This window comes from Euleptes europaea, chromosome 8 (genome assembly GCF_029931775.1).
Source record: "Euleptes europaea isolate rEulEur1 chromosome 8, rEulEur1.hap1, whole genome shotgun sequence".
In the NCBI taxonomy this organism is placed as follows: Eukaryota; Metazoa; Chordata; class Lepidosauria; order Squamata; family Sphaerodactylidae; genus Euleptes; species Euleptes europaea.
This window is the reverse complement of record NC_079319.1, coordinates 81,837,274-81,856,980: the sequence shown is the minus strand read 5'-3', so window position 1 is coordinate 81,856,980 and position 19,707 is coordinate 81,837,274. Positions and strand designations below refer to the sequence as shown.

The 19,707-nt window shown below is 40.3% G+C and overlaps 1 protein-coding gene across 1 annotated transcript in view; it reads right to left on the bottom strand.

Annotated features, from left to right (window-relative positions):
- Positions 1 to 5,057: 5,057 nt before the first annotated feature.
- The window catches only part of WRNIP1 (WRN helicase interacting protein 1), a 55,418-nt gene continuing 40,768 nt past the window's right edge, over positions 5,058 to 19,707 (bottom strand). The window contains exons 5-7 of the mRNA XM_056854980.1: positions 8,320 to 8,475; positions 7,123 to 7,202; positions 5,058 to 5,333 (exon numbers count right to left, since the gene is read on the bottom strand). Coding sequence (XP_056710958.1) covers positions 5,058 to 5,333; positions 7,123 to 7,202; positions 8,320 to 8,475 — 512 coding nt within the window. The remainder of the gene's footprint in view (positions 5,334 to 7,122; positions 7,203 to 8,319; positions 8,476 to 19,707) is intronic.

Sequence of the window (19,707 nt, the reverse complement as noted above, 5' to 3'; positions counted from 1 at the left end):
AGTGACCAACACCATTACTTGTCCTCTCAGGAAGTGCCAACACGTTGCCTGTTGTACACTGTCACAATTCAGTTACGTGTTGTGAAGTTAATTACAGTGGTATAAGTTTATATGTACCTGTTTTATATTTCATGCTATTCTTAATGTTATAGTTGTTACATCTGTCTCTTATCAGCCTGCTTTTGGAAAACTGGAAGCAATGGGCTTTCCCTCCAAGGAGACAGGAAGTTTAAAAGTTCAGTCCTGCCTCCCCAAGCAATGGGCGGGAAAACCCAAGCTACAAGATGCCCTTCTACCTCAGAGGGGAAAGAGCCTTCTTGGTGAGTAAACAAGGCTACATTTTACAGCATTTAGATCCCGCCTTTCTGCCCTCACAAGTGCCACCAAGACTGCTAATAAATTAAAACATAGATACTAAAATCATTCTCACTGTAGGCTTACTCTGACATTGACATAGTGAAGCAAGATCACTCATTCTGTCATAGCACTACTCATTCCCCTTGGATTATTGTAATGGCTGTTGGTTTATACTTGGGTAACCAAAAGGTTTGGTGAAATAAAATTAAATTAAACAATGAATTATATTTATTGCAAAGTGTTATGCATATATTAAAAACAAGCTCTTATGGCAACAAATACAGGGTTGATAATCTAAAACCACACTTTTCAGCCCCCAGGCCTTCTTCACACAAGAGACTTTCATTAACAAATAGAATGATTTTGTATTAGCCCGGGGATGTATAAGATGTATTCCAAGTGAACTATGCTACTAGAATATTACTAAACTATGTTTTAAATTGTAAAAGCACACATCCAAGTTTAATTATTGTATGTTTAATTATTTCTTTCTGGAACAGGCTGGCATTACATTCAAATTGTGCATATCAGTATCGACCAAGAAAGACAGGGTATTAATGCTTATTTATGCTAAAGTCATAACCTGCTTTAGGAAGAGGACAGTAGACCCTTGAATTTTTGCCACTCACACACTGCTGTTTCTCAGAGCCGAGGATGGAAACAGCAGCAGGCGGCTTTCATTTTGAAATTATAAAGGTTTTCTTCACATCCTTTGTTTACTTTTATTTTGCTTTATTTCTATCCTGCCATTCTTGCTCCTCCCTCTTCCACCAAAAGACAAACATGGATAATTAATGAGCGGAAGATTTCCCAGGTTTCCTCGTTTAGGTATTTGGGTGTCCTATTTCATTCCACTGTAGCAGCGTTAGGCATATATAGCTTCAAAATATATTAAATGCTTGCAATGTATGTTAATTAAAGTTGAACTCCTGCCGGGAACCTGGCATGTGTAATACTGCAATATTATGGTTTCACTGAAGGTTACCAGTTAGGCAGTATCAGAATGAGTTCAGGCACTCTGCCAATACGACCTTCAGGTAAAATAAACAAAGATAAGAACGTAAAAATTCCACCTCTTTAAACTTAACTACAGTGGGGGGTAATAGGGATTCATTATAAACATCGTTTCTCAGTGGGGGTAATAGAAATTCATTATAAGCATCTTCCTGTAACTTTCTCACCATAATTATATTTAGCAACTTATAATTATCTAGCTTGACATTGAGAATCTGATTATCTATGTAACCTTGCTATAGAACTTTGCTGATAAATATATTGAAGAATAAATTTTGTTTTGAGAGTTTCAAATCCTTGAAGAGATGTAGTGTGAATATTGTAATAGATAATGATAATTAATCACAGATTAGGGTTCCCATGGAGTAAAGGTATATAAGGGACTTAAAATTGTAAGACGATGGAGGTCTTTACCAGACTTCCTGAACGGCGTGTTGGTATGTATAGCAATTCTGTTCTATGATTGTATTATGATCTGTGAAATCCTGTAAACTAGCTTGGTCTTTGCCTATATTCTGTTATACTCTTCTTATACTTTGATACTTTGCATTTATACTTGATACTAATATTTCTGAAGTTAGCAATAAAAAGAATCTAAGATTCAATAAGATTGCCTCTTTACTTTGGGTAACTAATTCTAACAAGGAAACATACCTTTTAGTGAGGTATAAATCCTATAGATTTAGTCACTGATAATGGTAATTGAGCTTCTTCACCACTTTGTCCTGGAGATGTCAAACAATTGGCCATTCAGAAGTTTACAGCTACTCTGAAGGCAATTTTTCTTTTCTAATAGGGCACATTATATCCCAGCAGCTATTAGAGTCTTTAACTCAATAGTGATGTCACAACATTTGTACGGTGCCCCTATATGGATTTCTGCTGTAGACAATTCCATAAATAGAGTGCAGTCCTCATTCCTTCAAGCAATTGGAGGGCTCCCCAGGTGCATTTCATCATCAGCCCTTCGCTATGAGTTTGGTCTTAGCTCAATAGAAGCTTGTGCCTGGGCATGTGCCTTTAATTATTGGTTTCATCTATTTTTTGAGTCCCCGGAGGATAGCTTGGTAAGCTTAACCCTCAAGGACTCTTATAAAGCTCTATGGCTCCAGCATTTTGAACATAAATCTATCACTTGTAAATTTGGAGGTGGAAGGCCTTTTCTTCTGTAGATCAATGTAAAAAAAACATGTGGCCAAATTAATCTATGCTAGAGTAAGTTACACTCATTTTGATGCTCAGAGGATATGTTCTCCACTTGCCCTGGGCCTGTTAACTAAGGGTAATCTTCCTTTCTGTATGGATTTTCTAGTTAGTCCAAAGTTATGTAGAATCTTTATGCATTCAAGATTTAATTGCCCAGTTTCAGTCACCTTTATTGGCATGATAGCCCTTTTTCAGATTTGCTGTGTCCCTGCCCTCTTCAGTCAATGGACTCCTCAGTACATATCCTTTTGCACTGTCCTTACATATACCAACTTAGGTTAAAATGGATTATACCATGTTTTAACAAATGGTCCACATCTTCTCAAGCAACTTTGGAGCAAAAGGTTCAGTTCTTCTTAGAGGACTCTTGAGTACTTATTTTGTTGCTTTTTTTGGACGCTGCAGAGAAGAGTCAAAGGGAGGTGTTTTTAGAGATGGGTCTTATTTAAGTTTTATGGTTCTATTGTTCAAGACCTCAATCTAAGAACAGGGGGAAAGAAAGAATATCCCACCTTTCTCCCCAATGGGGACCTGAAGCGGCCAACACCATTCTCCTTTTTATCCTCACAATAACCTTGTTAGGTAGGTTAGGCTGAGAGGGTGCAACTGGCCCAAAGGCCCCCAGCGAGCTTCCATGGCAGAGTGGGGATTTGAACCAAGGTCTCTCAGATCCTAGTCCAACACTTCTACCACTACACCACACTGGCTCTCATCTCCCTAAAGTCTAATAGATTTAAGCCTGCTATACCGCCTCGGTCTTTTTGGATATCTCCTGGTTTCTCTTATTTCTGACAACTACATACTGGAGCAGGGAGCATCCACAGGAACAAAAAGTCCAACTTCTGGATGCCTCCCTGTGCAAAAAGCACTTCACTTTGAAGCAGCTGGTCTACCAGTAGATGGCACTGTCTTGGCTTGCATTTGTTAGCAAGGAAAAAATTCCCCTGAAACGCTGAGGTGAACATGCAGCCATTTGGCACGTCATTTACCAAGACGGGTAAAATCTGGGCGTGCTCTGTAAACCAGCATTTCCATTCATACTGGCCAGTCGTGCATTTTTGCCATTCTAAGTTGCAGTGCATCCTTTGAGGAATGGAAAGAGCTAAAAACAAGGCAACAATAAGATCAAGTTATTAGCAGGAACATGCTACATACCTGGGCTAAGTTGTGGCGCATGCTCCGTGTGAACATGTTTTCCAGATGCCTGACAGAGTGATAAGTGTGTGTGTAAAGTTATGACAAGTTGCAGTCGACTTATGGCAGTCTTGTTTGGATTCCAAGGCAAGAATCATTCAGAGGTGGTTTGCCATTGCCTGCCTCTATGAGTTTACAGGATGTTTTACGCCTTAAGACACACCACAGTGTTCTATCACACTGTCTGGGAATTCTGGCCTACAGCATAGGACAGGAGTATCGAACTCAATTGTTATGAGGGCTGGATATGATATAAATGTCTCTTGGTTGGGCTGGACCATGCCTCACCAGCCCAGATTGAGAGTGGGGGTGGGGGGGTGGCTGCCTCTGCTGGCTCGTAGGCCGGATAAGAGCTCTCAAGGGGCCGGATCTGGCCCTCGGGCCTTATGTTTGACACCTCTGGCATAGAATATAGTGGCATCAGTCCAATAGAATCTTGGATTGAGATTGCAGTGCGCCAAATTTCTGCATCATTCCTTAGTAACCATTCCACTATTGCCTTTGGAAAATAATAACTCACCAATCACGCATCAAGCTTTTTTCTCTTCTAATCAACTTGGGAATTCCAGGCACTTGAAGCAAGGGCAATTAAGTGGGAAATAAGAGGGCATATAAAATATTGCTAGGACTACTGCTAAGATCTTTTAATCAAAAGATTAATTTTAATAATTTTAAAATCCATCTTTATTTACAAATGTATCAAAAATAATCTGACGTTTAATTTTTGTTACATTGTTTTTCATCCATTTTTTCTTTTTCTTTGCCTTTCACAATTTAAAGTAAATTTAAATAACTAAATCCATGATCCAGACAAAACTATTAGAACTTTTAAGACCATTGATTTCTGTGAGAGTGCTATTCACATTTTAATCTGTCTGTTCATATAGATAAAAGTTAACAGTGCCTAACTTTAGCCAGAAATGATTGAACTTTAGAATAAGTGACTGCTATCTAAACTATACATGCTTGTTTATGATCCAGTAATTCTAGATAATCTTGTCTCTTAAAACTATAGGGAAGATTCAGCCAACATCAACGCATGCCATGTCCAAAGTTTCCTATATTTTTTTCCACCTAGGACAAAAACGCTCAGCCTCAGCCAAATAGCCCATTGTCATATTACCAAATCACCAATACATTTATAAAAAGTGCATGTTATTATGAGCAAATGTATTCAATACTATCAGCCCAGGAGGCACATAGGTCTTAGAAAATGGTAAGAAATTACAGAATTAACAGTGTGTATGTATTAGGACGGTGCTGGGGGAAGACTATCATGGGTACTATTACACTCTACTCCCTCTGAAAAAATTGACCCCTTTTAGTTCTTCAGGCAGATATTCCTGATCGACAGGCTCCTTATACACTGGATTATATTTATACCCTTTACCATAGCCAATGTCCTTCATGAGTCTGGTAGGCGCATTCCTTAAGTGCAAAGGAACAGGCGGAAGAGGTCCTTCATGATTTCTTAGGCATGTCTTGACATTGCTGTATGCGCTGTACACCTCTATAGACTTTGGTGCTCTGGCAAAGTAGATTACACACTGGGCGAGTATGACCTATAAGACACAAAAGAGAACAATCGCGAATGATTTGGAGTTTGTCCAAAGGCAGGCTGTTGAGACTTTCAGCTCCACTATATCCGGTGAACTGAATCTATGTATCTTGGCCTCACCCCATTTAAGGTTCTTGCTACTTGCAATTCACTTGATAGCAAGCCAACTGGCCTTGAGCAGCTGCTCCGTATTATTCCAGAAAGAATGCAGAGTCATGTGCTACCAAGAGATGATGGCATACAGTCAGTATTCTTCATTATATATATATATATATATATATATATATATATATATAAAATCATAGTATTACAGAGTAAGGGACCACCAGGGTCATCTAGTCCAACCCCCTGCATAATGCAAGAAATTCACAACTACTTCCCATGGTCCGATCTTCTGAGGCAACAGAAAACAACTCAGCACCATCCTCTATATGACAGCCCTTCAAGTACTTGAAGATGGTTATCATATCACCTCTCAGTCATCTCCTCTCCAGGCTAAACATCCCAAGCTCCTTCAACCTTCCCTCATAGGACTTGGCCTCCAGACCCTCACCATCTTCATTGCCCTCCTCTGGACACGTTCCAGCTTGTATACATCCTTCTTAAACAGTGGTGCCCAAAAACTGAATATAATACTCTAGGTGAGATCTAACTAGAGCAGAGTAAAGCAATACCATCACTTCGCGCGATCTGGACACTACTTCTGTTGATACAGCCTATTGGCCCTGCATACCGGAGACACCGCTGAGTTGCATCATTTGGGTACTTATGTACCACCATATTCTGATTTTAGTATTTGTTATATTCATGGGGCTTTTATTATTATTATTAAATGGTTTAAATGAATTTAATTGTAGTTTAATGTGTTTAATTTTGTTGTCAGCTGCTCTGAGCCCAGCTTTGTCGTGAAGAGCGGCATAGAAGAAAAATAAAAATATAAATAAATAAATAATAGGATCCAAGTGTATTACAACAATCCAAACATATTACAACAGCATACACATACGCACATGCACACAGTCCAGCAATCTGATCAGCAACATGTTGAGTAGTGTGATCATGCATTTCAGTTGCTCATACAAAACAGCAACTACACCAGACCTAGAGCATGGCTGCTGAGTTATCGATAAGGGGGTTGGGATGGCTGTTATCAATCTAGTCCTGCACTAGCTACCAGTTGCTTTTTCAGCCCAATATAAAATACTGATTTTGACAAAGAGACCCTTCAGGACTGCCTGCCGTTGACACAGTTGCACACTGAGATGGTGCTGGAGGCTTCCTGCTCCATGATCTCTTGCTGTCAAAATTGTGAAGCATGATTACAAGGACAGAGCATTTTTATGGCACCATCCCAAGCAGAGTTATGCCTTTCTAAGTCCATTGATTGCAACGGGCTTGGAAGGGTGTTGCTCTGCTTATGATTGTGCTGTTGTTGTGTTCTGTTTGTTCTCTTCTGTACTGTACAGCATGCCATAGTTTTCTCCTCTGCCAGCCCCTGAAATGTACTTTAGTTGAGTCAATTTGGATAGTATTGATGATTATTATAGATTATTACTTTACATAGGTTTTATGCTTTACTCCTGTGAGCTTCTTTGCGGATCAGTAAGAAAAAAAAGTGTTATACCCATTTTTAAAATAAAATAAATACAACTACACGAGAAATAAAACTTTTTACTTTAGGTCAAGGAAAGATGAGAGGAAGTTAAAAGGAAGAACTGACTCATTAGATAAAGTGGAAGGAAACAAGACTGACAAAGTAAAATGTAGCTGTTAAGAATGAATCTGTCCCTTACCTCACACTCTGGCATTCCAATGAAATGGCAGCCCTGATAAGCAGCCACTGCTTGCGTTAATGCCAAGGGATCAGCCAGTCCTGCAACAAAAGAGTGAAAGGGTACACCAAAATCAGGAATGAACACTCCAAGTATACCTGTACGTGTACCAGTTTCAGACTGCAAGCAAAATCTTATATTATTTAAGCACTAAATAAAGGGCTTGTATTGGCTATGATAATACTGCTAATCACCAGTGTTGCATTGAAATTGGGTGTCCAAAATCTTGCCCAATTACAGAGGTTCCCCCAGCCATGGTTAAAGAACATTGACTACAGCATTGTTTCAAGATACTGATCCATCACTATGCATGGAGAACAAGAAATGTCCTTGAACAACTAGAGTACACAAAAAGCTGGACAGTGGGGGCTCTTCTCAGAGCAGTAATGCAGCTATTGCGAGGGTGCCTGACATGGCACTGTGCTGGCACAGAAGGCCAATGGCCAGTCCACATAATGCAGAAGTGCACAAGATCAGCTCATAAACCAGCTACTCAAGAGAGAAAACAGCTTTGCAAGGTAAGAAGTTTCACTACCCTGCTAAATTATGGTGTCTTGAAGACTGCCAAGTCAACCATTTTAATGTCAGTTCTCCAAGTGGTTCAACATTTGAAACCTTTTTAGTTTGTCTAGAAAAAGTAGAGTGGTGTGATCCAACATACAACCAAAAGAGGACCAACATAATTTTGAAGGCAGTTCAGCAAGTGCAATAAGATTTCATGGCTGATAACACAGGTAAGTTCACCCCAGAATTCTGTGGACCAAATATCCATTCACAGAGAAAGCCATTAAAAAGGCAGATAACTATTGTGGGCTTAGCAAATATGGCCAGAAATCATCCTCAGTTTAGTCTCAGTTGAAGTGATCCATAGCAGTACTAAATGCAAATCTCGGGTATTGGTTTGCAGCTACTTGAGGAAAATCAATAGGAAGTATGTGAGAGAGAAACATCTGAAGGAACAAACATGTATTATGTGAAAAAGGCTTATGCGACAATAAATCTTAAGCCTTTAAGGTGCTACAAGACACTTTGGTCATATTTTAATGATGAAGAGAACTCTTTAAAAGCGACATATTCTGTAGATGGAGTTTTTGAAGGCTGAAGAAACCTTATTTAAAACCAGAACAAATCACAGCACAGTTCTTTTGAGTTACTCACCTATATCTTCGCTTGCAAACCTCACCAGCCTTCTTGCCACATACAGAGGGTCCTCCCCTCCCTCAAGCATTCGGGCAAGCCAGTAAAGAGAAGCATTTTCATCTGAGCCTCGCATAGATTTATGGAGGGCAGAAATGCAGTTATAATGTTCTTCACCTATTCAGCAACAGAGGGAAAAGAACCACGAGTATCAGCTGTGACTCTCTGCGTCATCTAGGGCAACTATCTAACAGTGCATTGAGCACCACCGAAAGGAAGTACTAAATGTCTGTCTTATGTTTGGAATTAATTGCTGTACAATATGATAATCACTCTACCTTTTCTACCTCTATCTCTGGGCAGACAACCCATCCACATGTTGACTCACTGCACACTGCCCCTGCTCCCCACATGATCATTGAGTCATATGCATGTGAAAGTGCCCTTGTGCACGCCCCATCCCCATGATTAGTGATGCCATTTTCTGAATGTTGCTGATCATGGGGAGGGGGGTATGCACAGGCTCTGCCTCCATGTGTTCCCACTATGAGAAATAAAGCACAACAATGTACCTCAGCTACACAAGGGCCATGAGAGCAGTACCCTAAAACCAGCCAATAGTTAAGATTGTACAGGGAGAGGTTTACCCAGAGACTGGAAGTTGGGAGTGAGAGAGAAATGCCATTTTACCAAAAGTGTGAAATAAAGTTCTGTAGGGATATCAGATCCTTGGTTAAGTCCCTGTGTCTGGGTAACTAAATAGAAAAATGTGTTAGAGTATGCCGGCAGGGCTCTTCTGATGTGGAAATAAGCTGCAGCAGAGTACTGTTTTATATTATATAAACTTGCCTAGGAGGTTCTTTCCTTGGACATGTACTGCTTGAAAATTAACATCCACAACTCCTGGATAATAATATTTATCACATTTGTGTGTTTCCTTCTGAATAAACTTTCAAAAGCAATCCAACTTCAGCCTGTCAGTTTATCTGGTTATCCCTCAGTTACCAATCTGGGCTCATCAGCTAAGCAGGGTTGGCCATGGTTAGTACTTGGAATGGAAGACCACCAAGGAAGTCCAGGGTTGCTATGCAAAGAAAGGCAATGTCAAACCACCTCATCTCTTGCCTGGAACACCTTGTGGATGGGGTCACCATGAGTTGGTTGTAATTTGATGGCATGTTCTACTCTTCTTACCAATCCAGGCATGGGTGCGTTTATACTCAAGCCCATATTCTATATCCTCAAACCTTTTAAAATTGCCACTGTGTACCCCAGTGCAGTGGGGTAGGTGGGAAATGGTGACAGGGAAAATCCTGTGAGGTGGTCTCTAGTAAGCAATAAAAAATGGTGATCACTTTATGCCCTTCTTGTGGGTTTTGGCATCGAGTTGGCTAGATACAGAATTCTAGACAAGATAGATTTTCAACCTGATCCAGCCAGGAAACTAATGTGTTCTTATGAATACTTGCAACTATTTATACCATTAAGATCTCATCTGAATTACTCAGTGGCTTGATTTTATTGCCTCATGTATCTTTACACAAACATGTGAATAAGTTTAATTACTCTGATGGTTAATGAGCATGGGCTTCCAAAGGTGTTTAAATCTGTTTAAAGCAGGGCACTTGGAAGGGTCGATTCTCCACTCATGAAAAGGGGGGAGATTGTTTGCGGATTTCACCTTCCCACTGCATGCTGCACTCCATGTTTCATTCCCAAGGCTCAACACAAGCCTTGGGAGCAGCTTTTTGGGTGGCCCCAGTGAAGAAGAAGTCTGGGAGAGGAGGGAAGGACCATTCTGCAAAAGGAACTTCCACTCACAGTTCTTGGGGTCCAATCTGGAGAAAGCAAATTCATTACTGGCTCTTTCACTATTCTGCTTGCTGCCAACCACAATGTTGCTGTTACATTGGGGTTCTCTCCAATCTGAGGGAGGTTTGGGGTTCTTGCATCCCATATCAGTCTTCCTGGGCTCAATGAATGTCCCTAGAGTGCACCTCAGCATTCTACACTCTAAGCTGTATGGCTTCTAAACTCTCTGCCTCCTTGGCCCTCTTGGCATGGGCCACTTTTAGAAGCTTGGAAAAAGTTGGGCCGGATCTCACTGACTTAGAATTGCTTCAGGTCCAGCTGTGAGACATCCAGGCCAGTCAGCTCTCCTGTGGTTCTGCTGAGCAACCCCTTGTGAGTAGAGGTGCCACAGTTACTTAAGAGGGTGTCTGTTTTACACTTTTGCTCACCCGGTCTGACACTGCTTCCTGTTGTAGAATATCCTATCACATACAAGTACGGTATAACAATGTCTGTAGAAAGGGGCCACATTAATACTGCTTCTAAACTTAAAAAGTAAAATTATATCTTGACTCTCAATGGTGTAAACCTGCAACCCTAGTTCAGTGTGATTTCCTCGAGCTATTCCATCCAGATCTCAGAATAGTGGTCACTTTTGGAAACACACCAGGCCAGCAGACAGCTATTTTTAATAGTCTTCCACACAAAAAACACCCTGGAATGCCATCATCATCAGGCTAATATAAACAGCACATCCATGGCCTGCCACAACAGCTTTCAACTTGCGCTGGCAGCAATAAACCAAGCAGCTGGGAGTCTCGTCACACTCTTGGGAATGGCGTCGCCTGGTCTCCTGAAACTAAGATGGCCTTTACATATGTTAAAAGGCAAGTGTAGCCTATTTTGTTCAGCTGGCATGTTCTTTTTCTTTTTTTTGCAGCATTTTAAAACACCAAGATGCAATATATATTGCATTAGGGTAAAATTGAAAAAAAATACTAAAGAAATATCAATAAACACTGAAAGGCAAAGGATAAATCCTGGAGAGAATCAACTGAGCAGGAAGAAAACCTTCTTCTTTTTCAGTTTAAAAAGAGATATTCCCATGTGAGGGGATTAGAGTGCAGAGAGCTTTTGGTAGTTAATATCCTCAGAAGTGTTTTCTAAATGTTCACCTAAATGTTTTCTAAATGTTCACAGTTCCAAATCATGTATCCAATAAAATGGGTTGTGATCTAGTTAAGTCAATAAAAGTAAAAATAAAAGTGACTCCAAATATTCCAAAGACTTTCCACAAGACATAAAGAGCAAACTTAAGCAGAGTTACCTCCTATATCCATTGACTTCAATGGATTTAGGATGAATTTCTGTTTAGGATTACACAACTGAGTGTCTCTTTTCTCAGCACAAAAGGTAAATATGATTTTTTAAAAATCTATTAAATTTCCTCATGTAGCACAACTAAATTGTAGAATTTAATTTACATAACCATCTGAGAATAGATTGTGTGAATGTGTTAAGTGCTGTAAAGTTACTTCAGAAGCATGGCGACCCTATCAGATCTTGCAAATTGAAGACTCTGGCTTCCTTTATTGAGTCCATCTATCTCTTGTTGGGTCTTCCTCTTTTCCTGCTGCCCTCAACTTTTCCTAGCATGACTGTTTTTTCTAGTGAAAATAGGTTAACATTCTTTAAAAGAAACAGTTAAGCTCTCTAGCCCTATCAGAATATATTAAGGCGTGGTGCATTGTACTTCACCTGAATACTTCAGTTGCCAGCAGTTAGATGTGCAATTTCTTTGTCAGCATGGCATATTAATCTGATTTTGCAAGGTTCTTTTTTTAAAAGTTTGTGTTTCCCCATCATAAACAAACTAACAAAAAGTCTTTGAAAATCTTGATAAATGGATAGGATCTCATGAAAACAAACCTAATCTGCCTTCTCCAAAGGGCTCAAGGTAGATTCACACACTCGTTACTTGCATTTTCAAACACTTCCAACTAAAGCAAGAAAACATCATTTTGAAAAATTATATTGTATGATGATGAACTTCCACCCTAAAAGTGACCATAGAAGTGATTTTTTTAAAAAGCCAAACCAAAGCACCAAGACCGATGTGGTCTACACCAGCTGGCATTGGCTTTTTCAGACCTGCTACCAAAAATACTTTTAAAATTGGTGGTACTAGGGATTGGATTTGAGGTCTTGCAAAGCACGTGCTATAAGAGGCCCCCCTCCAACAATGTCATTAGGACATTATTTGTCAGTAAATATGCATGTTAGATCTCTTGTTTGAGCTGAGCCCACTGTAAATTTGAAGACTGGACGAGTAAAAGCAATTCCACATACGCCTTGGTCGGCGGGGGGTGGGGGGAGGAATAAAGATGATCCTTAACCAAGGACAGTTTTGCATTTCCACTGAGTATGTGCAAAAACAGAACAACCAGCAGCATTTAGTGCACCTGTCAGCATGTCAAGAAATGTCAAATGGATTAAAACAAAAAAAGGGCACAAGTGAACCCACCTAAGTATCAGGCACTTAAAAACAACACCTGAAAACACATCATCTTAGCCACTGGCACTGGTCATGGCCAGAGCACTGCCCAGATCAACAAGGTTGTACTTAGCAGTGGATAGAAACTAACAAATAGTAATTGCTACGTATAATAATTATTAACAGTGGGGTGTACAGTACCCCAGAAAGGGGTAAGAAAGGCCCTCTCTCATGGCATCTTGGTGGCAGTACTTTCTTTTAGCGATCTCTGACTTCTTCATATTTCTTGTACTCATAAGAATAATAGAGTCGGTTGTGTCCCTCTTCTTCAACCTCCCCCAGGACTTTTTGTTTGTTTAAATTAAGGAAAATGCCAGAAAACTGTCAGTATAATTGACCCCCACTGGAATTAGTGAGAAATTGAAAAACTGTACCTTTAGGCTTATTAAAACATGTTTATTCCAAACACCTTTTACTGACATTGATTGGGATCCAGTATATTCCAGGCGAAAGCCAACTGCCAAATTACAAGCTTAATTTATCATTATATTCTTTACAAAGAGGTTCATAAAGCTGCATTTCTTTTCAACAAATAATTTATATTTTAATTTAAAAAAATGACTCCAGTTTAATTATGACTTATTTGGAGCATATCAAACCCCACTAGTTTATTAATACAGTAGATTGTTAAACCAGGTTAAAAACTTATACATAAGCATCAATTTGTTTGAGTTAAGATGGGAGCACTAAACCAGCGTGTTGTAGTGATTAAGAGCGGCGGACTCTAATCTGGTGAACCGAGTTTGTTTCCCCGCTCTTCTACATGAAGCCTGCTGGGTGAGCTTGGGCTAGTTCACAGTTCTCTCTGAACTCTCTCAGCCCCACCTACCTCACAAGGTGTCTGTTGTGAGGAGAGGAAGGGAAGGCGATTGTAAGCAGCTTTCAGACTAATTAAAGGTAGAGAAAAGAGGGGTATAAAAACTAATTCTTCTTCTATTACTGCTGGAGGCATATTCTGCATTAAGATCAGCTAACAGCAGTACATAAATTATCATAGACTAACTCAAAACCGTTTAAGAGGTAATCCAACAAATTTTATCTATCAATAATAGGTAGGAAAAAATCCTGGCAAGAGAATAAACCTTCAGCCATAAAAATGCAAAAATGCGTTTGTTCAAAGGTTATTTGAACATTAGCACCTAAGAAGTTAAATGCAAGATGACAACTTCAATCCTCAGTGTGCAGACTCTAATTCTGATCACCGCCACAAAGAAGCGACTGGCTTTTGGGACACAGAAGGGTACCAAGTCACGAACTGAGCAAGAGCTGGTATCAAATGAAGAAGCTTTATATGCAACTAGCCTGACATAAGCAAATTTAAAAATTCATTTCCGAAAAAGGAAGATTAAAAATAAAACGATCAACTAAAAAATGTTAACTAAATATTGGTTCAAACTACAACAAGGGGTGGGGGTGGGGGGAATGAGGTTGGCTTATAAGTAATATTCTTAAATAAACAAATCTAAATAAAATAATCCCGAAAACATACATCTTTCAAAATATTATATTAGGTATTTAATATATATCAGAAATGTCAGTTAACAAGTGGGCACCTGTCCAAAAATAACTGGTACAGTCTTCCATGAGCCCTGCTGAAGATTTAACAATTGCACTAGGACTGTATCGCAATAACTGATTGAGGGCTGGAATTTAAAGAGGAACCTTTTTACATTAAACAAATTGCAAAATTAGTGCTCTGATCCTGAATCAAGTTTTTTGTTGTTTCACAAATACATAATGGAATGGTAAGCATACGGTATCTCCAAGTCCTAGATCTATGTAGTTATTTATATATTACTATTATTATTTATTTATTACAGCCAAAGGCCAGCATTAAATATAAAAAATACATCCTATGATAAAATTATACAACTCCCACTTACAGTATCTCATCCATACTGATTAATCTGAAGGTTTGCCCATAAGGTCTTTGTTCTTCACAAATGCCTTCTGGTTCCAGCAAACATAAGAGCAAAATTTTGCTACGGAATATGAACTATAAGTCACTCTATCTTCTAGCAGATATTCTACCAAGGCGGCCTCAGAGGTGTAAGAGTGTACAAATTGAGATCAGAGGGGAGTAATTAAACGATTTCTGGCATCATCATAACATTCACAATGGAGCAAAATATGTGCTAGCGTCTCCACCGTATCCATGTAACAAGAGCATTTGCATGTCTCTCTTGGGCAATGAAGAAACCTTCCTGAGTACAGAAGATGGAAGGGCATCAAATCGGGCCCTAGAAAAGGCCCATCTTAATGTTGGGAAGTAATTGAGGTTAGATAAGGGGCTAAATAACTGCCTATCCATAACCTGAGGTTTTTAAAGTAATTAGGAAGAAGAGCATTGTCATTTTGAAACTCAATATCAGTGAGACGCTGATGGACCACAGACTTGGCTTTCGTCAGTCCCAACTCTATCAGATTTTGAGGATCAAAACCAATTCTAAATAATTTTTTGATGATCCTATCAGACCATGATAGATATAGTACAGCGGATAAAAACTGTGTTAATAGCCTAGTTGGATTTAAGTGGATTTTTAACCAATAATTGATAGCATTTTCCAAACCTTAGTTTCAATCCTATGCAGACCAGCCTCACGTCTCAGAACCACATTGGGAGTACATTTGGGTGCGTTAAACGGGGCCCTTAGAAATTTTGATTGGACTCTTTCTAGTATTACAAAGTTACTAGTTTCGCTCCGTACATAAGTTGGGGTAAGGTTTTAGCCAAGTATAGTTTAATAGCAGATGGAATGAAACCTCCCCCTTGGGTTCTAAAAAATCTGAGTATTGCGTTGGAACTTCTTTGCGCAGAATGTGCAGCAGCTTCAACTTGTCACTTTTGTTTCCCATTAAAATGAAACACTACGCCCAAATATTTAAAGCACTTAACTTGTTCAATATGGTGGCCATCGACTAACCAAGACGATTTGTGAAACTTGTTATTGAAATGTACTATATTTGTGTTTGTAAAGTTGATAGTTGTTCCTTTTGGCACTGCTGGACTAATACGCTTAGTGCTTTCTTTAGTCCAAGGGTGGGGAACGTCAGGCCCGGGTTTAAGGCCCACGAAATTATTTGGTCTGGCCCTTCGTGGGTCCTGGCAGAGCTCTAGTTCAGAAGGATCTAAGACTGGTGATACGCCCCCTCCCGTGGACAGGAATAGCCTCTATTCAAGGCAGATGTGAGTTTGTTTTGCTGAGAAAAGACACCTTTTCACATGAACACATGAAGCTGCCTTATACCGAATCAGACCCTTGGTCCATCAAAGTCAGTATTGTCTACTCAGACCAGCAGCAGCTCTCCAGGGTCTCAGGCAGCGGTCTTTCCCATCACCTACTTGCCCAGTCCCTTTAACTGGAGATGCCGGGGATTGAACTTGGGACTTTCTGCCTGCCAAGCAGATGATCTACCACTGAGCCACAGCCCCTCCACTACATGGTAACTGGGGCGACAGGGAGACTCAGGTTCAAATCTCCACTCAGCCACTAACCTTGGGCCACACTCTTTCTCAGCCTAAACTACCTCGCAGGGTTGTTGCAGGTACACCAAAGGAAGAGAAAGTCCTGAGCTCCAGAGACAAATCGATGAATAAAAATCTCGTTAACTAGTGTATGCAGATGAAGGCCACAGAGGGGCCCAAGTTGGCTCACCTTCCCAGCTCTTCCCCCATCTCGTAATGGTCTTCCACATTTTCCTGGCGGAAGGTGGACATGGTGCCTGGCGGGAAAGAGTCTTGCAGAAGAGTCGTTAGCTATGGAGCTGCTAGGACCACCCAAGAAACTGTGTTAACCCTTTCCCACCCAGGCTATGGAGAAACGTATTCTCGGTTGGATGCCTGCCTGCTTGCCCACACCGGGGTGTGTGTGTGTCATCTGGGGCAGCTGCCTGCTTGGGCTTGGTTGGCTAATTTTTAAGTTGATAATTTTGTATGGCCCGCGAATGATGTTATAAATATCCAAATGGCCCCTGACGGAAAAAAGGTTCCCCACCCCTGCTTTAGTCCTATTCTGGTTTGTGAGAGGAGGACTGCATTGTCTGCATACATTAAGATAAGAAGTTTTTTCCCTTCCATTAATTTAGGTGCATGAGTGTCCATCTCCTGGAAGTACTTTATGAGGAAATTAATATATTTGTTACACAGGAAGGGAGCCAAGAGGCATTCTTGTCTCACGCCCTTCTGTGTAAATATGGAGTTAGACAATCGACCTTCATGACTGTATCTAATACGCAAACCGGTGTTTTAATGGAGTTTCATAATCAGGTAGAGAAGTCTATTGTTGTAGTCACCATTTTTAACCATAATTGCCCAAGGGAGACCGTATCAAAAGCAGCTCTAAGATCAACAAACGCTGCGAACAGTGACCCTTTTGCAAAGCAAACATGTTCTTGGATTAAATAATCCAAAACTATATAATGATCCCGTGTCCACCTTCCCTACCTAAACCCTGCTTGCTCCTCCTTTAGGTAGCCTTCCTGATCCAGCAACTTACAAAGTTTTAAGGAAAGATGTTTGGTGTAAAGTTTACTAATTACGTTCAGTAAGCTGATTGGCCTATAGTTGGAAGGGTCTGCTCTGTTACCTTTCTTAAAAATGGGGACAATAATAGCTAGTCCCCAGTCCTGCGGGATTTGGGCTCTTTGATCTATAAACGTGAAGAGAGCTTCTAAAACTGTTGCCCACCAATCTGAGTTTGATTTTAGAAACTCAGGTGGGATGAAATCACTGCCAGGGGCTTTCCTGTTCTTCAGCTGTTGTATCCATTGTTTCACTTCCTCTGGAGTTACGGGCACCCAATGGGGAATATCATCTAATATTATTTCAGAATGCAGAGCCGGGGTCAACCGTTGTTCTGAATATAAAGATGTAAAATGATCTTAAGAACATAAGAAAAGCCCTGCTGGATCGGACCAAGGCCCATCAAGTCCAGCAGTCTGTTCACACAGTGGCCAACCAGGTGCCTCTAGGAAGCCCCCAAACAAGACGACTACAGCAGCACCATCCTGCCTGTGTTCCACAGCACCTAAGATTATAGGCATGCTCCTCTGATCCTGGAGATAATAGGTATGCATAATGACTAGTATCCATTTTAACTAGTAGCCATGAATTTACCCCTTTCCTCCATGAATATGTCCACTCCCCTCTTAAAGCCTTCCAAGTTGGCAGCCATCACCACATTTTGGGGCAGGGAGTTCCACAATTTAACTATGCGTTGGGTGAAAAAATACTTCCTTTTATCTGTTTTGAATCTCTCACCCTCCCGCTTCAGCAGATGACCCTGTGTTCTAGTATTATGGGAGAAGGAGAAAAACCTCTCCCTGTCCACTCTCTCCAAACCATGCATAATTTTATAGACCTCTATCATGTCTCCCCTCAGCCACCTTCTTTCCAAGCTAAACAGCCCTAAGTGTTTTAACCACTTCTCATAGGGCACTTGCTGTAGTCCCCTAATCATCTTGGTTGCTCTTTTCTGCACCTTCTCAATCTCTCTAATATCCTTTTTTAGGTGTGGTGACCAGAACTGCACACACAGTATTCCAAGTGTGGTCTCACCATAGATTTGTACAAGGGCAGTATGATATCCGCAGTTTTATTCTCTATTCCTTGTCTAATTATGGCCAGCATGGAATTTGCCTTTTTTACAGCATCCACACACTGGGTTGACATCTTCATCGAGTGATCCACTACCACCCCAAGATCCCTTTTCTTGGTCTGTTGCTGCCAGCACAGATCCCATCAGTGTATATGTGAAGTTGGGATCGTTACATGCCTCTGCTGAAATTGTGTTCGCCATAAGATTAGAAGAGTTATTGAGGGTGTTAGAAGTTAGCCTCCAAAACTCCACTGAGTTTTTAGCCTCTACAGCTCTAATCAGTGCTCACCAATTAGACTGAGTTGCAACTTTCTTTTTGGTTCTAAGTAAGGCCTTATAAACTTGTTTACTAGCCATAACTTCATCCTTTGTAACCAGGGCTGGATTATTTTAAAATCGATTATATTGTCCTATAAGTTTTTTTTTTGGCATTTATACAGTCCTGGTCAAACCATTTTTTCGACAGGTTTTTAGGGGCGACATGGTCCTTAGAAGGTTTAGATAGAAGAGGTTTAAGGGTCTCTATACATACTTAAAATTGAGGTCCCTGTATTTGAGCTTTCCAGCAGCTTTGCATGCAGTTTTCTACCATATTCTGAGTTGATCCACTGAGTTAATCTGTCACTGAGTTGTCAATCCCATTTGATTTTTGTTCTGCCTGGTTCCACCATGTGGTCTAAATGTAGTACCTTTGGATATTTCATTAACTGATCTTTAAAATCACAGCGCAATATAAGAGGAAGATGATCACTTTCTGGTCTAACTTTTATCATGAGGTTTGAAATCTGAGGCACCATATCTTGTGACACTAAAAAATAATCTATAATAGATAACTTGGAACTGGACCAGAATGTAAATTGACCAGGGCAATCTCCCAGTGCAGCACCATTAAGAATGGATACATTTAATTTATATGCTGCTTGAGCTAAACATAAACCTGCAAAGTTTGCCACCAAATCCAGAGACCTTCGATCGTTAAAGGACTGGGTGCTCTCCTCATCTGGGATCCAGGTTCCAAATTTATTTGTCATTTTGCCCCATCCTAGCATTAAAGTCTCCACCAATGATCAACACTGCAGAGGGATGACTAAGGATCAGTTGGGAAATATATGTCTCCATCTCACCCCATATTGTTATACTTTGGGCATGGGAGCGCTGAGGAGGTAAATAATCACTAATACATAAAATCCTAAAGGATTTAAAAACAAGAAGCATTGCCATTGCCCATCTATTCTTAGTTAAAATCTTTTTAACCTGTGCTTTCAAGCTGGTAGAAACAAATATCCCCATCCCACCAGAGGGTCTGCCGCCCTTCTGACTCAAGGCAGCAGGATTGTTAATGAACAATAATCAGGGAGATCAAAGTCCTCAGTCATCCAAGTCTCTTGAGACAATACTATATCAAATTGAGCAATAAATTTCTTACAAGTTTTCATCGGTGCATTTCGAAGACCATCCTACGATATT